The sequence below is a fragment of the Prionailurus bengalensis genome, chromosome E3 (assembly GCF_016509475.1).
Source record: "Prionailurus bengalensis isolate Pbe53 chromosome E3, Fcat_Pben_1.1_paternal_pri, whole genome shotgun sequence".
Taxonomy (NCBI): domain Eukaryota; kingdom Metazoa; phylum Chordata; class Mammalia; order Carnivora; family Felidae; genus Prionailurus; species Prionailurus bengalensis.
The window spans coordinates 17,872,365-17,891,513 of record NC_057357.1 but is presented as its reverse complement, the minus strand read 5'-3'; the positions used below and the strand labels follow the sequence as shown (position 1 = coordinate 17,891,513).

At 44.0% G+C, this 19,149-nt stretch overlaps 1 protein-coding gene across 4 annotated transcripts; it reads left to right on the top strand.

Moving 5' to 3' along the window:
• Positions 1-8,446: 8,446 nt before the first annotated feature.
• On the top strand, positions 8,447-18,819 carry FUS (FUS RNA binding protein). Of its 4 annotated transcripts, none has more exons than XM_043559973.1 (15): positions 8,447-8,554; positions 10,095-10,119; positions 10,213-10,364; positions 11,038-11,179; positions 11,380-11,546; positions 11,769-11,976; positions 13,577-13,611; positions 15,079-15,111; positions 15,879-15,982; positions 16,384-16,513; positions 17,270-17,371; positions 17,506-17,629; positions 17,960-18,060; positions 18,184-18,331; positions 18,617-18,819. In XM_043559973.1, the coding sequence occupies exons 1-15, from the start codon at positions 8,542-8,544 to the stop codon at positions 18,654-18,656; spliced, it is 1,524 nt and encodes a 507-aa protein (XP_043415908.1). In that variant the 5' UTR covers positions 8,447-8,541; the 3' UTR covers positions 18,657-18,819. The 4 variants fall into 4 exon arrangements, with proteins under 4 accessions (XP_043415908.1, XP_043415906.1, XP_043415907.1 ...); XM_043559971.1 differs by having other exon boundaries at positions 11,380-11,570; XM_043559972.1 differs by having other exon boundaries at positions 11,035-11,179.
• The last annotated feature ends 330 nt before the right edge of the window (positions 18,820-19,149 follow it).

The window sequence follows — 19,149 nt, the reverse complement described above, 5'->3', positions numbered from 1 at the left end:
AGCGGTGCTCCCAGCCAGCAATGTCAAACACTTACAGCCATAGGGTCCCCAGCATGCCAGCTGGAACCCACACTGTTGCAACCTATTTTTGTATTTTCCAATGTATAAAATCATAGGCTCTCCGTGTTACAGGAAGTTTCCTTATTGTTCCTTTCCCTGTGTTAGGAGCGAAAAGCTTACATCCTTGTGTTTTATTTTACCATTTCTGTGTAAAGATTCTCCAGGTTTCACCCACTTTTCAAACATGTTTTGTCTTTAGGTCTGTGCCCATTTGCTCTCTGGATTCTTTTTTTTTTATTATTTAAAAAAAATTTTTTTTAACGTTTATTTATTTTTGAGACAGAGAGAGACAGAGCATGAACAGGGGAGGAGCAGAGAGAGAGGGAGACACAGAATCTGAAACAGGCTCCAAGCTCTGAGCTGTCAGCACAGAACCCGACGCGGGGCTTGAACTCACGGACCGTGAGATCATGACCTGAGCTGAAGTCGGACGCTTAACCGACCAAGCCACCCAGGCACCCCTGGATTCTTTTTGAGAGAGACAGTGTTTCCAGGGTACAGAGATTAAAGATTAAAGGTTTTATTACTCAGACATTTTAGAGGGTAAAGTAAAAGTCTGAATTATTGAGAATTACTAGGGAAAGCAGGTCCTGCACATCTATTTGCTTTTGGTAATAATTAAATAGCTTAGACCAAAGCTGAAACAAAGTTATCTTCAGGGAGTGCTTGGCTGGCTCAGTCAGTAGAACTCAGTAGAACTCTTTCTCTTTCTTTCTTTCTTTCTTTCTTTCTTTCTTTCTTTCTTTCTTTCTTTCATGTTTATTTATTTTTGACAGAGAGCTAGCAGGGGAGGGACACAGAGAGAGAGGGAGACAGAGGATCCGAAGTGGGCTCTGAGCTAACAGCAGAGAGCCCAATGCAGGGCTCGAAGTCATGAACCTTAGATCATGACCTGAGCTGAAGTCAGATGCTTAACCCACTGAGCCACTGAGGCACCTCTACTTGAACCATTTCAATGTAAATACTACTTGTTTGTCTTAGGCCAGTAAAAGGAAGTTCTGAAATATGAAAACCTTGGTGAATCACAAATCCACAATTCCCCTGCATTTAGATATAGTTTGATATGGTTATCACAAATTTCCACACAACTTTGGTACTGGTCCAGAGGGTTTTGCCTATTGTCATAGAAAAGTATCAAATAACAATTATATTGGGCAGGACTATGTTATTTTTCCCTGTGGACTAAAACAAACCATGTCTGCATCTCCAATTTTATACTCAGTGGTGGTTGGCTTTGGGGATGATGTCTTTCCTCTATCACAGAGAAGAAACGCGTCTTCGCTAGAAATTACTAAGGCCAAATTTACCCATAAAATTGCCTTATTTCAGTAAGGATCATCAGGTAAGAAAATGTCCAAAATGAGAAGCAAATCTTCCAGTTTTATTATGCTATGTTTTTCAGACTTCTTTTTTCTTTTCTTTTTTTAAAGTTTACTTATTTATTGAGAGAGAGAGAGAGAGAGAGAGAGAGAAGCAGAGAAAGAGGGAGAGAGAGAGAATCCCAAGCAGGCTCCATGCTGTCAGCACAGAGCCCAACGCGGGGCTCAGTCTCCAGAATCCATGAGATCATGACCCGAGCAAAAATCAAGAGTCAGACGCTCAACCAACTTAGCCATCCAGGCACCCCTCTTTTTTTTTTATTTGAGAGAGAGAGAGAGGGAGAGTGTGAGCAGAGGAGAGGGGCAGAGGCAGGGAATGAGAGAATTCTATGCAGGCTCCATGCTCAGCACAGAGGGATACTCAGGGCTCCATCCCCCAACCCTGGGATCATGATCTGAGCCAAAATCGAGTTGGGTGCTCAACTGACTAAGCCATCCAGGTGCCCCTGGGCTTCTCTGTTTTTTAATTAACTAATTACTTTTTTTTAAAGTTTATTCATTTACTTTGAGAGAGAGAGAGAGCGAGAGCATGTGAGCAGGGTAGGAACAGAGAGAGACAGAGGGAGAGAGAATCCCACACAGGTTCTGCACTGTCAGCAACAGAGTCTGATGCAAGGCTTGAACTCTTGAACCATGAGATCATGACCTGAGCCAAAAGCAAGTTTTGAACGTTTAACTGACTGAGCCTCCTGGGCACCACTCTTTTTTTTTTTTTTTTTCAAACAAAACTTTTGTAAGTTATTTCATATGAAACTTTTACTAAAGAAATGAGTTGCTAAATTCTCTGGTTTCTAATCAGCTAAAAGGCAGGAGTCTTAGGACAAATTCTTTTTTTTTAATTATTTTTTATTTTTGTAATGTTTTATTTATTTTGAGAGAGAGATAGAGTGTGAACGGGGGAGGGGCAGAGAGAGAGAGGGAGACACAGAAGCCGAAGCAGGCTCCAGGCTCTGAGCTGTCAGCACAGAGCCCAACGCGGGGCTCGAACTCACGGACCGCGAGATCATGACCTGAGTTGAAGTTGGATGCTTAACGACTGAGCCACCCAGGTGCCCCTCGTTTTACTTCTTAAAATATTACTCCTAAAAAATTTAAAGTACATAGGTGGATCATACTGCTCTAGATAGTTCTCTTGAGACAACAGTTTACAGAAGAAAAAGTTTCATATGTGTAATTTTCCTTTTAATTGCCCCACAGAAAGTCAGAACTCTTACACCTTTCTGTCAAAATATGCAACTGAATCTAAAGTATATATATTTTTGGCGTGTGAGGGTTTAAATCTTCTTTGCATGAACAAGTCAAGCATAAACAAGTTTTGTCAGATTCTTTTGCATATTTGTCTAGCAGTCCCAATTTCTTCTGCTCTACCCTCTCCCTTTTCCTTTGTCTTTAGAGCTGAAGACCCTAAGGGCCCTGGGGCCTCGAAAAAAGCAATGATGCAGGAATGCTACCAGAGCCTTTTATGTTACATTTTTCATGAGCCAGGTACCAGAATTTGCATACGCCCAATTTGTTCCCTTGGGACATCTACCCCATTTGGAAGTGATTGTGGCACAAAGACGGGACAGTTTCCCACTGTCCCCAGGCTCCTCATCCTGTGCCTGTTCAATTTCCTCGCCCTGCCTCCTGGGAGGCCTTGCCCTTTGTGTTCAGACCCAGTGACCTGTGTGGCCCTTTTCCAGCTGGTGCAAGCAGCTTTTCTCTTAGTGCAGCCCAATTATCTGCCTGGTATTTACTTTCCCAGTTCTGTTTACCATGACAACCTCTTCTAGAGACACAAAACCTGAGTGGGCCCCATAGGGGCACTTCCTGTCCTGCCCAAGGAAATAATAAAATAGTTATTTCTTTCTGGAAGCTGTACATCTTGAAGGAGGGTGAGAGAGAAAAGGACGTTTACTCATGCCTATTATGTTCCAGATGAAGTTACAGGTGATTTGCAAATGGAAATATCATTTGATATTCACAACTGATCTACAAGGTCACTTCTATTCCTGTTTTGAGTGGTATGAAGTAAGCGTCTTTTTATGCCTCAAGGCCTCTGCTTGGGATGGTATGGATTTTGTCCTACAGAAAAGCTAATTGGGGCAGAGTGAAATTCAGCTCCTGGCTGGGGCGCTTGGCTGGCTCAGTCAGTAGAGTGTGCAACTCTTGATATCAGGATTGTGAGTTTGAGTCCCAAATTGGAGTAGAGATTAGTTACAAAGGGAAAAAAATTTTTTTTAATTAAAAAAAAAAAAAAAAAAAAAAGGAAAGAAACTTAGCTCCTGCTCCTTTCCCCAAAGGCTTCAGCCCTGCATTTGTCACATTGGCCTAGAGGAAGGAATGAGTTTCTCTACTTAGCACTGCAGGCTGGAAGTGGCCCAGGTCTGGTCTACAGCCCTAACACTATCCCTCCACACTGTTCCTCAGGCTCAGTGAACACTCCTGAGGGACATTTTCAGTTCTTCCTTCTGGATCTGGTAGACAGGGACCCAGCCAAAGTGCAAGGCCAGGACAAGAACTCAGTCAAGTTGTCTCCTCCCTCCTTCCTCTGTTCTCGCTGGATTTAGGCTGATAAACTCCAAGCTGAAGTGTCATCACCTCAGGGAAGGATAACCCATTATATTCTACTCAATGCAAAACTAATCACCCCTCTCATCCTAATGGTCCCATTCTGTAAAATCCTTTTACCATCTTTGCTGTGCTGCTCTGTAAAAGTCAATTTCTTTTTTGTAATTTCTTTTTTGAATTGGTCAATATACATTCATAGTAAGAAATTAAAATATAAAAGAGGATCCAGGAAAAAGTGAGTTTCCTTTAAACACTTCATATATAAAAAAAAAAAAAGAAATGGGGCACCTGGGTGGCTCAGTTGGTTCTGACTTCCAGCTCTGGTCATGATCTTGTGGTTTGTGACTTTGAGCCCCATGTGGGGCTCTGTGCTGACAGCTAGGAGCCTGGAGCCAGCTTCCAATTCTGTGTCTCCCTCTCTCTCTCTGCTCCTCCCCCTCCCCCGCTCTGTCTCTCTCAAAAATAAATAAACATTAAAAAATTAAAAAAAAATAGGGGGTCCTGGGTGGCTCAGTTGTTTAACCATCCAACTTCGGCTCAGGTCATGATCTCATGGTTCGTGGGTTCAAGCCTGTGGTGATAGCTCAGAGCCTAGAGCCTGCTTTGGATTCTGTGTCTCCCTCTCTCTCTCTGCTCCTTCCCCGCTCACGCTTTGTCTCTCTGTCTCTCTCAAAAATAAGTAAACATTAAAAAATTTTTTAATTAAAAAAATAAAATTATAAAATAAAAAATAAAGACAAATGAAATTATTCCTGGTACACATGCCATGCAGATTTTCCTTTTCAAATTACCTTTGATATGGGTTCTAGAAGTTCCTTTGTAGGTTTGATACTTTTTACTACAGAAAAAATTGAGGGCTGTGCCCTAGGCTTTCCCACAAACTCCTACTAATTTAAGCCCTTTTGGTTCAACACCCTTCATCCACCCCATTGCAAGGTCAGTGTGACTCTGGAGTAAGACAAAGGGAAGTCCATCACTCATTCATTCATTAATTCTACAACTATTTACCAAGCACCTACAGTTTTCCAGGCACTGTTCTGGATACATTAGTGTGCAAAACAGATGAAGCAATTTGGTAACAAAACTAATATTTAATAATAATAATTTTATTTATCTTATTCTTCACAATAAAAGGTTGATGTGAGGATTGCATCTTGCAGATGAGCAAATAGGAACAGAAATGTCCAAAGCTATGCCCAGGGCTATACAGAAGGTAGCAAAGCCAGAAAGCTAGGTCACCTGGTCATAGTTCCTGCTCTTAACTTTTATGCTTCAGCAAACATGGTTAAAGCACTGCATAATATGTACTGAGCATGTGGCAGACTTGAGAGAGGAAGATGAAGAAGATCCAGTCCCTGAATCACAGAACTCCAATCAACATATTTCTTCCTTTTTTAAAAAAAAAATTTTAATGTTTGTTTGTTTGTTTGTTTATTTATTTATTTATTTATTTATTTATTTATTTATAGAGCATGAGCAGGGAAGGGGCAGAAAGAGAGGGAGACAGAATCCAAAGGAGGCTTTGCACTGTCAGCATAAGGCCCGATGTAGGGCTCGAACCCATGAATCGTGAGATCATATCTCGAGCTGAAGTCGGATGCTCAACCAACTGAGCCACCCAGACACCCCCTGATCAACATATTTCTTCCTTTTTTTAATGTTTATTTATTTTTAAGAGAGACAGAGACAGAATGCAAGTGGGTTAGGGGCAGAGAGAGAGGGAGACACAGAATCAGAAGCAGGCTCCAGGCTCTGAGCTGTCAGCCCAGAGCCTGACGCGGGGCTCAAGCTCATGAGCCATGGGATCACGACCTGAGCCTAAGTCAGACGCTCAACCAACTGAGCCACCCAGGCGCTCCAACATATTTCTTAAAAACATCTTTGTGGGGGCACCTGGATGGCTCAATCGGTTGAGCTACTATGATTTGTTGTCTATAGACACCATATTGAGAAAAATGCTAAATGCCAATTGGAGGTTAGTAAAAAAAAAAAAAAGTAATATTTTTCTGTCCAAATTTGTTATTCCCTGGATGCTATTTTCAAACCCCTAGTGGGGACTCCAGGTTAAAAACTAGGTCTAGACAATCTTATCCACATTATGCCTTCAGCTCCCGGATGTGTATGTCCAGCCATGACCCTCTCAAGTTCCATGTGTGTCTCTTAATCATCTCCTGTCCAATTTTGTTAAGCAGATGCATCACACAAGATTGGAGACAGCAACCATTTGTGGGAAGTTCAGATATTCTGGCCAGCATAGTATCTCAAGCTTTTGGTCTGTCACAAGTAGCTCTTATGGAGGTTATAACATCCCTAGTATAATTTACGTCAATGGCATGAGGTGACAGCACTGGAATTTATTTCTACCAGAAAAGGTCTCTGTGGTGTCATTGGACCTTTGGACTGCTATGTGTTATTGGCTAGGAAGCATCCAGGCTTGATTTTGACTCTATCAGAAATGTGGTAACTGCCTATCACATTTTTTTTTCTGCTTAAACTAAAGTGGATTATGTCATCTGCAACAAAGAACTCCCAATTTATACCACTGTCATTACAGGATGGTCTATATATCAAAATATTATAAGTCATCTAAGTACCTATCCATAGGGAATCTGGTCATCTTTATTATATGGCAAGGTTTCTCAATCTCAGCACTACTGGCATCTTGGGCCTTGTTGTGGTGGAACTACTCTGCATATTGTAGGGATATTTAGCAGCATTCCTGGCCTCTACCCATATTTTTAAAGTGTTTTACTTTTTTTCTCCCCCCCCCCCCATTTTTTAACAGTTAATTTACATATTTTGAGAAAGAGAGAGAAAGAGCATGCATGTGTGCATGCTAGAGAGAGAGCAGGGAAGGGTCAGAGAGAGAGGGAGAGAGGGAGAGAAAATCCCAAGCACTCTGGCTCAAACTCACAAACTGTGAGCTCATGACCTGAGCCGAAATCAAGAGTTGCTTAACTAACTGAGCCACCTAGGTGCCCCTCTATCTATTTATTTACTTATAGAACATGTGGGGGCTGGGGGGAGTGCAGAAGGAGAGAGAGAATCCCAAGTAGGTTCCTCCCTGTCAGCTCAGAGCCCCACACTGGCTGGATCCCACCAACCATGAGATCACAACCTGAGCTGAAATCAAGAGTTGAATGCTTAACAGACTGAGCCACCCAGGCGCCCCTGTCTTGTTTTATTTAATACTTTAAAATTTACTTCTTTAGGCAAGGCTGCTTAAAATTCAAATTGCAAGTTAATTTGAATTTCACTTTTTGTCCTTGTACTCACAGGGAGTGAACAGGCTTCAGAGCACTGCAAAGTGTTCATTTAACCAACTAAAGCAGTGTTTTGTGGCTACGAAGACCTCTGCTCCAATCAGGTTAAACGTTTAGCCACTCTATAATCTGTATTGCACTTGGTCTTAGTCTCCTTTCTTGTCTATAAAATGGAGACACCTTTACCTTCTTCATAAGATTGTGATGGAAAAGCAGTTGATTACACTTTTTTTTTTTTTTTAAGATTTTATTTTTAAATAATCTGTACACCAATATGGGGCTGGAACTCACAACCCTAAGATCAAGAGTCGCAGGCTCCACCAACTGAGCCAGCCAGGCGCCCCTGATTGTACATTTTGAAACCACTTAAGCTCTATCTAAATATCAGTTATTACTGGATATTCCCATTGGTTCCTTGCTAGGGCTTCAAGAAAATAAAAAGCTCCGTATCAGTAGAAGGCTGGGAGACCGGAAACTAATCCCAACGCTCTCTGAGGTCCAGAGGACCTGGGCTTTCTGGTCCTACCGCTAGTCAAGGGCAAAACCCTGAGGGTTTGGTGGGGTACCAGTGCTGGACCAGATTAGGACAACTCTATTCCTTCTTGCAGGTCAGCCGTCACAATCCACAAATCCTGGCAAGAACTAAGGAAATGCGACCCCGAAAGACGATGAAATCGAGATACAGGAAGGGAGAGGTTCGGTGTGTGTTTCGGGGGAGGAATGTTTGAGCCAGAGAAGGTTAGCGCCGGAGTTACCAAGCTCCTGGGGCAGTGGATGGGCTATAGAGCGCAAGAGCTTGCCATCCTGAGTGAAAGTGGGGCCCAGTGAAATGGGCCAGCCAGAAGAATTTCGGTTCCCGCCCCACGACTCCCGGCTTTGACTACAGTTGCGTCCGCAGACGCCCTAGGCCCCTTGCCCCGCCCCCAGAGGGTAATCAGACCGTATCATTATACCTTTATAGGGGTGAAGGTGGATACTGGGCTAGTTCCACAGGGCAAGTCGAAGTACTTTGCCAGAAAAAATAGGATTATATACGTTATTTGCAAGTTTTTTAGTTAATATGCCTCTCCTCTGTCTGTTCGGGCTCTTTATACTCCCTGAAGATTGGTAGGAATCCGGCCACGCTCCCCCCTTTCTTTCCAGCATTTGGTACATTCCTCCGCGGTACGTAGGCGGGGAGGACTACATAAGCCTCGACGCAGGAGGCGGGGCTGCTCAGTCCTCGAGGCGTCGGTGCTCTGTGGTGTTGGAATCTTGTTGCTTGTCGGCCTGTGCGCGCGTGCGCGGACATGGCCTCAAACGGTATGTAAGGGCGGAAGGCGGCGGTGGCGCGCCGGCGTGGGGCTTCGTTCCCTCCAGTTGGGCTTTTGTTTTTCGGTGGGACCCGGGCGGCGATCGCATGTAGGGTCTTCTCGCACCACTGTGGCGGGAAGCAGCGAGAGGGGTGGAAGGGGGAGGCCGATGTCGCCATTTTGTTTCGCTCCTCTGGCGCCTTGCGCGGGGCAGGGGATTTTCCCTTCGTAGTCCCTTTACTTGAGGTGAGATTTGAGAGGGACGTTTTTTGGTGATTTGAAACGTGAGACACGGATGGAAATGCTCGGTCCTCGAAGCTTTTTTTCCTCTCATTCCCAGCCCCGAGCTCGGCCCCGCTTTGTCGCAGTGCTGCATCCGGGCATTCAGTGCGCGCACGCGCTCTGCTGGCCCCTCCCCCCTTTTTCGCGGCGCGAACCCCCTCCCGCCTCGTGTTAGCCCTGCTTTTTGTCGCGATACCCTCCGCTGGAGACTCCGCGGCGCGCGTCCGGTGTGGGCCTCGCCCCGGGGTCCCTTGGGAAGGGGCGGGACCGCCTGGTTCCCGCCTCGGTTGCCACGCGGCCGGGGGCGGAGGCTGGGGATCGGGGCAGTGCGCCCGCTTAACGGTTTGGGGGAAGGCCTGGGGCGGGGGGGTCGTCTAACGGACTTGGGACCTGGCCGAGGGTTTTCCCGCCTAAATTTCCGCTTTCTATGGTGGGAACCAAAGGAATGACTGCTTGAGGCCACACCCTCTCCCGGTCCTTTACCCTTTTCCTGCGGGGGAAGCGGCCTCGTTTCCTGTACTGAGGAGATGAGTTGATCTGCGCGTTCGGTGTGGCGGTTTAAAAGCGCTTTCGCTGTCTTTGGTTTTCGAGTCTCCTCACAGCCCCGAGGAAAGCAAGGTAGATGAAAAAACCGAATCGGAGCCACGGGACTGGGGACTTGGGTACCCAGATTGGGCTCCCAGGGAGAACTCTGATGATCTCTGTCATTTGGGGTCAAAGCGTTCTCTTGGTTACCTGGTTTTCCTCTAAGAGCCAACTTTGCCATTCTCCAAAATTGGGCAAAGGGTGAAGCTTGGCCTTGGTCGAGAGAGTGGGGAGGTCCATCCTGATCATTGCTGTCCCCCGCTTGCGTTAAAACCTGTCCCACTTAGGTAGATCTGTGACTTTAGTTTGACTACTGGTGATCCCTTCCTCTTAGAGTGGGTGTGAAAATAAAACGTGTGTAGGTTTGTGCAGTTCCTGGCATCAATTGAATTTGCAGAAAATTGTAGTGTTCCACCAAGATTCTAGTTTATTCCAGTAGTCAAGACTTAGTGGTGTCTGTAAAGATTTGCTTTTTTTTCCCCCTTTTCTTTATTGTAAGTAAACTTGATTATGACCTGCCACCTTGTCCTTCCGCTCAACTAGTGTTTCATGAGGGAATTTCTGCCTTTTTCCAAACATAGTTGATATTATCTGGAGGCCCTAGGGCTTGAGTTAAGAGATTTAATTCCTTTCCACTCATGTAGGGATGGCTGAGGTAATGTAACTATATTTTTCTTTTGCAGACTATACCCAACAAGCAACCCAAAGGTGAGTGTCATTTCAGGGCTTTCAGGAGTTTGTACAGGGGCAGGGGAGGCTAAGGTATCTTTTCCTGATTGCAGTGTTTTTCTTTTTCTCCAGCTATGGGGCGTACCCCACCCAGCCTGGGCAGGGCTATTCCCAGCAGAGCAATCAGCCCTATGGACAGCAGAGTTACGGTGGTTATGGCCAGTCAGACACTTCAGGCTATGGCCAGAGCAGCTATGGTTCTTCTTATGGACAGACCCAGAACAGTGAGTCTCTTTGAGTGGGTTACCCTGCCTCTTCCTGCTCTTTCTGAATGTTGCTTTTCTTAAACTTAAGTGGTGCTCTAATGTTGGAATTGTCATATGTTTTTTTTTCCCTTAACTAGTCTGTAACCCTTAAAACATTTTGGAGTCCGAATCTTTTCTTTCTTTTCTGTTTTTCTTTCTTGGAGTCTGAATCTTTATTCAGAGTCCAGTCTTTTCAAACAAATACTAGTTTGTAATTCTGGTTTCTTTTTTTGACTTATTTTTCTGTTCATGGTCTACTTTTCCCTGTTTTCCCTCAGCACGACAGTGAAATGTGGGGGTGAGGATTTCCTAAAGGGAGAAAGTTTTAAGCTTTTCATACAGGGAGAAAATATTAAAAACAGTTAATGAATAGGGATCTCTTGGGTTGTGGGTTGTGATTAGTAGTGGTCCTGGAAACTGGCTTTGGGGTAGGTGGGATGAGATGGGAACTCTGAAACTGGTAGAAGTTAGAGTTATAAGCCTTAGGGTAGAAGGGGAAGGGCATCTTTGATTTAAAAGATTTGCAAGCAGCTTCTAAGAGGCTGACTTTTCAAGTATGGGTAGCATTAAGTGGTACATAATGATTCTTCAACCTATTACCTGTCTTTTTTCTCATAGTATTTGTGACTTCCTTTCTTTTCCTTGTTAGCAGGCTATGGCACTCAGTCAGCTCCCCAAGGATATGGCTCAACTGGTGGCTATGGCAGTAGCCAGAGTTCTCAGTCATCTTATGGGCAACAGTCCTCTTATCCTGGCTATGGCCAGCAGCCAGCTCCTAGCAGCACCTCGGGAAGGTAAGGTGTTTGGGGAGGGGGAGGCCTGGAATATGGTTAGGTGTGAATTGATAAGAATTCATTTCTCCCTAGGAGCAGCTAGGAGTAATGTCGGGGGGAGGAGTCTTTGTAATGGGGGTGGGTACAGGGAATGGAATGTGCCAAAAATGAAGTTTTGGACATACTGGCATTATGATTCTGTTTTTTTTCTTTCTCCTTAGTTACGGTGGTAGTTCTCAGAGCGGCAGCTATGGGCAGCCCCAAAGTGGGGGCTATGGCCAGCAGTCTGGCTATGGTGGACAGCAGCAAGGCTATGGACAGCAGCAAAGCTCCTATAATCCCCCTCAAGGCTATGGACAGCAGAACCAGTACAACAGTAGCACTGGAGGTGGTGGTGGAGGGGGTGGTGGAGGTGAGGTGTCTTCAGTTTTGTCTCATGCCTGTTTTCTGTAGAGACTTCTGTTCTACCGTTTGGCCCCTTATCTTAAAAGGTTCTTAACATTTTGTTTTCTTGTTCCTTAGCTGTCTTTTTATTCCCATTGTCTAAGTGTTGGCACTGTTTTTTTCCCACTTCAGTTTTTTCTTTAAAAAATTCTTTCACTTCTGACAGGTAACTATGGCCAAGATCAGTCCTCCATGAGTGGAGGTGGCGGCGGTTATGGCGGTCAGGACCAGAGTGGTGGTGGCGGTGGCTACGGGGGAGGCCAGCAGGACCGTGGGGGCCGCGGCCGGGGCGGTGGCGGTGGTTACAACCGCAGCAGTGGTGGCTATGAACCCAGAGGTCGTGGAGGTGGCCGTGGAGGCAGAGGCGGCATGGGGTAGGTGTTCTTGTGAGCCAGGGAGTAACATCTCTTGGGGACTGTGGAGGGTTGCATGAATATCCCTTGAAGCCCAGTTCCTTAGTGCATGATTAGTTTTATTCTAGGGATTTGTGAGGGCTTGGAGTTGGGGACATTGATGGTTTCTTCGTACATCCCCATTTTTTGGTGAGAATTTGGGAGGCTGAACTCTCACCCACACCTTTGAATAGAGATTTGAGTACTGACGTTTTATTTTCAAAGAAAAAGGAAAAAATATGTGGGTGTATATGGACTGGAGTCATTGATATCCTAGGCAAGAAACATGGAAGTAAAGTCTTCTTTGCAAGGGAAACCGATGATCCCACTCCTGGTAGTAGGGAAACTTGTTAAATGTATTCCCATGTGTCCTCTAAAGGAGTTGTTAATGCTTAACCTGATGACTTTAGCTTCCAGGAATTGGCTACTCTTCCCGCATTTTGTAGTTATTTGAATCCATGCGCTTGATGGCAGTAATTTGACTGGCAGTAATGATTCTGTGTGTGACTTGGTTTATGGAGCTGTCTGAAGTGTGCAGACCTTTTGGACAAAATACGCTTGACAGTGGTATCCCATCTATTTGCTCCACTGTCCCCCTCCTGCTACTTGTCCAGCTGGACCTTCTCTTTCTTCCCCTTCCCGCTGTAGTTGAAGTATAAAACCTTAGATTTGATGTTAAAGCATTGGTCAAATCTGTTGGTGAATATGTTTGAAGGACCTTCCTCTGTCTCCCTTTGAAAAGGGGAGGAATGTCAGTGTGTTAACTCCTTTTTTGGAAAAGTAGGGTTTTTAAATGAGAGTTTGCGTGTGGTAAGTATTCAGAGGTGGGTGGGGGCAATCTCAAAAACCTTACAAAAATAAGGAAAACTCTGTTGTGTGCGTGTGTTTAATGCAAAACTTTGAAAAGAAAAACAACTGTTATGTGACTGTTAACTTGCTCTGCATTTTATGTGCCACAGGTATGAAAGGTGACATTGCAAAATACTCCGCTCTTCTCGCAGTGTAGAAGGGGTGACCCCGGGGGTGGGGGGAGATCAAAAACAGCTCAGTAGTTAGGATAGGGCTTAGCGAAGTTTGTCTTGCTTTAAGGGGAAATTGCCTTTGGTTTTGACTTTTTATGGAATGGGGTTGGGTCTGCTTGCTGCTTTCAAAGCAAAAACCACAAAAATGTGTTCAGGGCTACCCCAGCCTGGTGTGAAATGTCTTCTGGGTGAATTGGGGGGTAGGGTTTTTAAACGAACTACTGGGTTGTCAACCACTCGCGACAAGAGGAAAAAACATCTGCTACATCGGAAGAACGACCAAGGAAAATGGGTCATTTTTTTTTTTTCCAGAGGAAATAGATACATAACCTTTTAAAGCAAAATCCTTAAAAACTGTGTCTGAGAAATTGCACACGAGTGTGTGACATGCTCAAAGGTCAGACAAGGGGTGGTCAGGAAGGGGAATGGATTTTAGTAGCCACTTGTATCTTTTTCCCAAAACACCAACTCACGTTTGGGGAATGTTAAACAAAATCAAAAACCGCCCTTTTGTAGCCGTTGGAAGCTTCATGTCCTTTCTTCTAACTTGTCTTCTCCAGCGGAAGTGACCGTGGTGGCTTCAATAAATTTGGTGGTAAGTGAACAGAGTTTCCAAAATTCCCAAATCCCAGCAATGCTTTGTCTGATTGTTCATTTGCAGATGTCTTAGCGTGTTTTAAATGTCAAAGGTATTGGAAGTGTCCAGAACCACCTCCAGAAAGGGGTGGGGTAGAATACCACCTGCTGCCAGATGGGTGCTAACCTGGAGGCAGGCGGGGTAAGACTCAGCAGTCATCTGGTGCCAAATTGGTTTGACCCAGGTTAATAAGAGGTGTTTAGTAGGCCTCTGACAGGACTGTTGCCACACCTGGCACTTAGTGACCACCGTTATGTGAAACTGGAGAGTGTGTGCTGGAACACGTGGTGCCAACTTGGCTTTAGGATCCTTTTGATCAGTGTGTCCAAGGCTAGTGTGTGTGTGTAACAATCTCCAAATGTTTTAATTCTGGAAGGGGGATGTGAAATATTGCCCTGCCCTGAAGACGGTGAAGTTGGTATATGTTTATATATTAAATACTGAATGGTGTCAATGCATTTCTACATATATGTACTTAAACTCAATTCAGATGAGCAAATAGAAACTAGCTCTGGGAAGGAAGGTGTGGACTACTACAAGAAAGGTTGGGAGCATGTGTGGCTCATGGGAAATAACCAGGTCTTAACAGCACAAACTGAATTCATGGAAAAATGGCAAATTTGAGAAGTCTCCCAGTAAGCTGGAACTTTTCTGGTTTGGTTAACTAACAAAAGGTTTCTTGATTTGTCTCAACATTTAAAGCCAAAGGCTTGGGTTCATGATTTAGGTGTCATTGAGTGTGGGTACAATATTTATATATGGTGAATTCAGATAAACTTTGGTCAAAGATGGTCTCTGGAAAAAAAATAGAGGCTGCATTATGGAAATAAGATTTCTGGTCTGTTCCCTGGGACATGCTTTAAAAATACAATAGCTGTTATGTATGTTTTTTTATCTACGTGTGGTTGGGGAAACAACATGGTTTTAAGAATGGTTTTCTAAAGATGAAATTAAAAATTGTTCCACAAGGGATAAGTGTCTTTGGTGTTAAAGTTTGGAGAAACTGGATGAATGCATATCACATTGCTGGTGGTGAGCCCATTTCTCTCTGGTGTGAGAGAACAGGGCCAAGCTATGAGTTGGTTTTGTTAACTGCAATGGGTCTCATTCCTGGCCCCCCCAGTCTGTGCTGAGGACATTTCCCAGCCTGAGCTGGGGGAGGCAGAATTTTCTGAAGTGTGGAGTTGTCCCTGTGGGGACTCAAGTTACATACAGATCTTATGTATGTGTGTCTTCCCCAGCCCTGTCTAGGGTTTTCTCTGGGTAGGTAACCCAGGACAGGGTTTGGATGAGGCTGTGAGCACTTAACCTGATAATTTTGCAAGAGTTTGGATTGGTGTTAATTTTGTTCCTTGTCTGTCTCTCCCTGTTGACTAACAGCCTCTCTTTCCTTGTTTTTTTTTTTTTTTTTTCATGTCACTTAAGGCCCTCGGGACCAAGGATCACGTCATGACTCTGGTGAGTCCACAGTTGGCATGAAGGAATGGCTAATGTGGTGTCAGAACTTTTATTGGTTGTTCTTTGATACTTAAAGGAGTCTGAAAAAGGTTGGGTAGAGAAGAAGGAAAATGAAGGGAATTTAGGCATAGTTGTAGTTAGCAGTTATCTGTAAATAAATGAGCATATATCAGAAATACTTTCATGAGTGGTTTAATTCCCCAGCAATTTAGTAGGTCTGGGGGGAGCCTGATAATCTGCATTTCCAATAAGTCTGAGGAGATGGTGATGCATCTGTGTGTAGATCATACTCTGGTACTGCTGATTTAAAGCAGTGGTTTTTACATATGTGGATCATGACTAAATTAGTAAATGAAAAGACCCATAAAGGGAAGGATTTAGTCTCTGTTGGCTGTGTGTTGGATTGTAGTGTAAAAAAGGTTTTTTACTTTGAAAATGGACAAACACTGTATACTTTGTAACCTTGGGCAGTAAACTCCTGAGCCCTGGTTTCTTTAATGCCTATTAACATGTTTCAAAGGATAGTTGTAAAACTAAATTTGTGAAATGGCTAGCATATAGGCACTCAAATACTAGAAGGGAGGTAGGTAGACTTCTGTCTTTTGTCTGACCTTAAATCAGATTGGTTTCTTTAGGATTTTTTTTTCTTTGAGAGCTTAATAACAAGTATTAAAGTTGGGTTAAGAGTCACTGTCACTTTTTTTTTTTTTTTTTTTTTACCTTTGCTAGTGTTCTCCATATTCACATTTCTTTTTTTGTTCAAGCAGAACAGGATAATTCAGACAACAACACCATCTTCGTGCAAGGCTTGGGCGAAAATGTTACAATTGAGTCTGTGGCTGATTACTTCAAGCAGATTGGTATTATTAAGGTACTGTGGAGCATAGTAGTGCTGTCTTTTCTGTCAGTGTTGGAAGTTTATGGATTTCACACGTTAGTAAAAATAAAAGTCTTAATGGTTGCCAGCTTAATTTTTTGAGGAAAAAACATTAGCTGTTGCCATTTTCTGAAATAATACATCTTCATGCAGAAAGGCACAATTGAAAAAAGGGGGAGTGTCCTAAACTTTTGAATTTGCAGTTTATAATCTTTCAGTATTGAAGTGAGACATAATTGTAGTCAGTGACTTTAATTCAAGTTACATGATATAGGAAATTGTAACTGGGAAGAGAGGAGCTGAAATACGGTTATGATCAGCCTCAGATTCTTGAAGAAAGGTGGAAGGTGGGTAATGCTGTCTTGTAAGATGTTATCTCATGTTGCTTTTTTCAGACAAATAAGAAAACAGGACAGCCCATGATTAATCTGTACACAGACAGAGAAACAGGCAAGCTGAAGGGAGAGGCAACGGTATCATTTGATGACCCACCTTCTGCTAAAGCAGCTATTGACTGGTTTGATGGTATGTATGAGGAGGCTGGTGGAGTGTGCGGGATAGGACAGCTAGCCTTGGGAGATAAGTTACATTTTAATGTTTCCTTTTACATCTTCAATGCTGTTTTTTTTTTTTTTTTTTCTTGTAACGTTTATTCGTTTTTGAGAGGGTGAGTGGGGGGACGGGTAGAGAGAAGGGGACAGAAGATCTGAAGCTGGTTCTGTGCTGATAGCAAGCAGTGAGCCCAGTGTGGGGCTTGAACTAATAATGAACCTTGAGATCATGACCTGAGCTGAAGTTGGATGCTCAACTGACTGAGCCACCCACGTGCCCCATGTCTTCAATGCTTTTTACCTGGTGCTTTAGTATATATACAGTTGACTCTTCAACATTCTGGGGATTTAGGACTGCTGACCTCTTGTGCAATTACAAATCTACGTATAACTTTACTTCCCCAAAACTTAATTATCAGTTGCCTACTGTTGACTGGAAGCCTTACTGATAAGTTGATAAACACATATTTTGTACATTATATGTTACTAAGACAAGTGTAAAGAGAAAATACATTCAATGTACTGTACTGTGTTTATTAAAGAAATACATGTATAAGTGGGTCTGTGCCGTTCTGACCCATGTTCAAGGGTAAACTGTAGTATTTGGCTTCTGTCTCATCTGATGATAAACCTTTTTTAGGAAGGTGTAGAATCTTTTGATTGTACCAAACTTGCTTTTGGATTCATAGGTCTTAATAAAAAGTCTCATTTTAAACCTTTATTTCTTCAGGTAAAGAATTCTCCGGGAATCCCATTAAGGTATCATTTGCTACTCGGCGAGCAGACTTCAATCGGGGTGGTGGCAATGGTCGTGGAGGCCGAGGGCGAGGAGGTGAGGAGCTACTCCCTGCTGGTGGTATAAAGAGATGGGTAGAGTGGAGAGGATGGTAAGGGCTTGCATAGGAAAAGAAGGTTAGGTTAATGAAACTTGGAAGGGGAGCAGACTCCTACTTTTATCTACACTAGGACCCATGGGCCGTGGAGGCTATGGAGGTGGTGGTAGTGGTGGCGGTGGCCGGGGAGGATTCCCCAGTGGAGGTGGTGGTGGCGGTGGACAGCAGCGAGCTGGTGACTGGAAGTGTCCTAATCCGTGAGTGACTTTTTTCCTCAGTCCTGTTAAATGTGTGTCTTTTGATACTGTGGCAGAGTTGGATATTTTCTGGACAAATGTCAAGGGTACAGTGATGGGGACAGAATTTGGTTGAGAGCTTACCTAATTAAGGTTGTTATAGTGGGAAAGATACAGCACTGGATTTAGTAATCTGTACTTTCTCTTCCTGGTTCTGTTCCTGAGAAGACTTTTTGCTTTTCTGAGGCCTCTGTTTCCTCGCTGTATCTCTAAAGTCACTAGAATCTTTTCCTAATTCTTGGGTCTTGTTTACTCCCACTTTTCCAAACTAATTGTTGGTCTTTTTCTCAGTATATGTGAGAACATGAACTTCTCTTGGAGGAATGAATGCAACCAGTGTAAGGCCCCTAAACCAGATGGCCCAGGAGGAGGACCAGGAGGCTCTCATATGGGTAAGAAGGGGCAGAACTGGTAATAAGGAGTTGGGATCACAGGGCCCTTAATTTTAAGCAGGGAGGTTAGAGGGAAGGTAGGGATTTGGGGGTGTATGATCTATCCTATTTCTTTTGTCCTAGGGGGTAACTATGGAGACGATCGTCGTGGTGGCAGAGGAGGCTATGATCGGGGCGGCTACCGAGGCCGAGGCGGGGACCGTGGGGGCTTCCGAGGGGGCCGGGGTGGTGGGGACAGAGGTGGCTTTGGCCCTGGCAAGATGGACTCCAGGTAAGACTCTTAAAAAGTAATTGAAGGGAGGTCATATGATAGGAAGGTTTCATTTTGAGAGCTAGATTGGAAAGCTGAGATTATAACCATAGTGGGGGTATGGAAGGAGAGCAGGAGGATTATATTATCTTGGAGAACTAATCTATAGACCCACATTTATTTATACTCTATACTTGTAGAGAAGAGACCTCTCTTGGTGGTAGGTAGCAGGGGCAGATAGGATTTTGGGGGTTGGATGGGTGGAGAGGTTGGTAATTCAGACCTAATGGATACTCTTTCTTGCAGGGGTGAGCACAGACAGGATCGCAGGGAGAGGCCGTATTAGCGTGGCTCCTGAGGTTCTGCAACAGCTTTTCTTCTTGTACCCAGTGTTACCCTCATTATTTTGTAACCTTCCAACTCCTGATCACTCATGGGTTTTTTGTGTCGGACTATGTAATTGTAACCATACCTCTGGTTCCCATTAAAAACCATCATTTTAGTTAAAATTTTTTCCTTCCTCCTCTTCACTCTGCTGGAGGATTGATACCTGCCTGGGTCAAGAATGTGGGAGTTTTTCAGATCATCCTGCTTAGCAGGAACTGGAATAATCTGTTCCTGTTTAGCAGGAACTGGAATAAAGTGTGTGATACTTAGTCCAGGGGAGAAAAAGTTAAGTGGCATCCTTGAAAGTAGAGATTCAAACTTTTCTGTCATGACAAAAGTTGGATGTATAAATGGGATAAGTGAAACTTGTGATGTCATGACTGTGGCCCCAAAATATGTCCCACTATGTGGGGGTTTTTCTTTTACCACCTTATACCACATTTATTTATGTG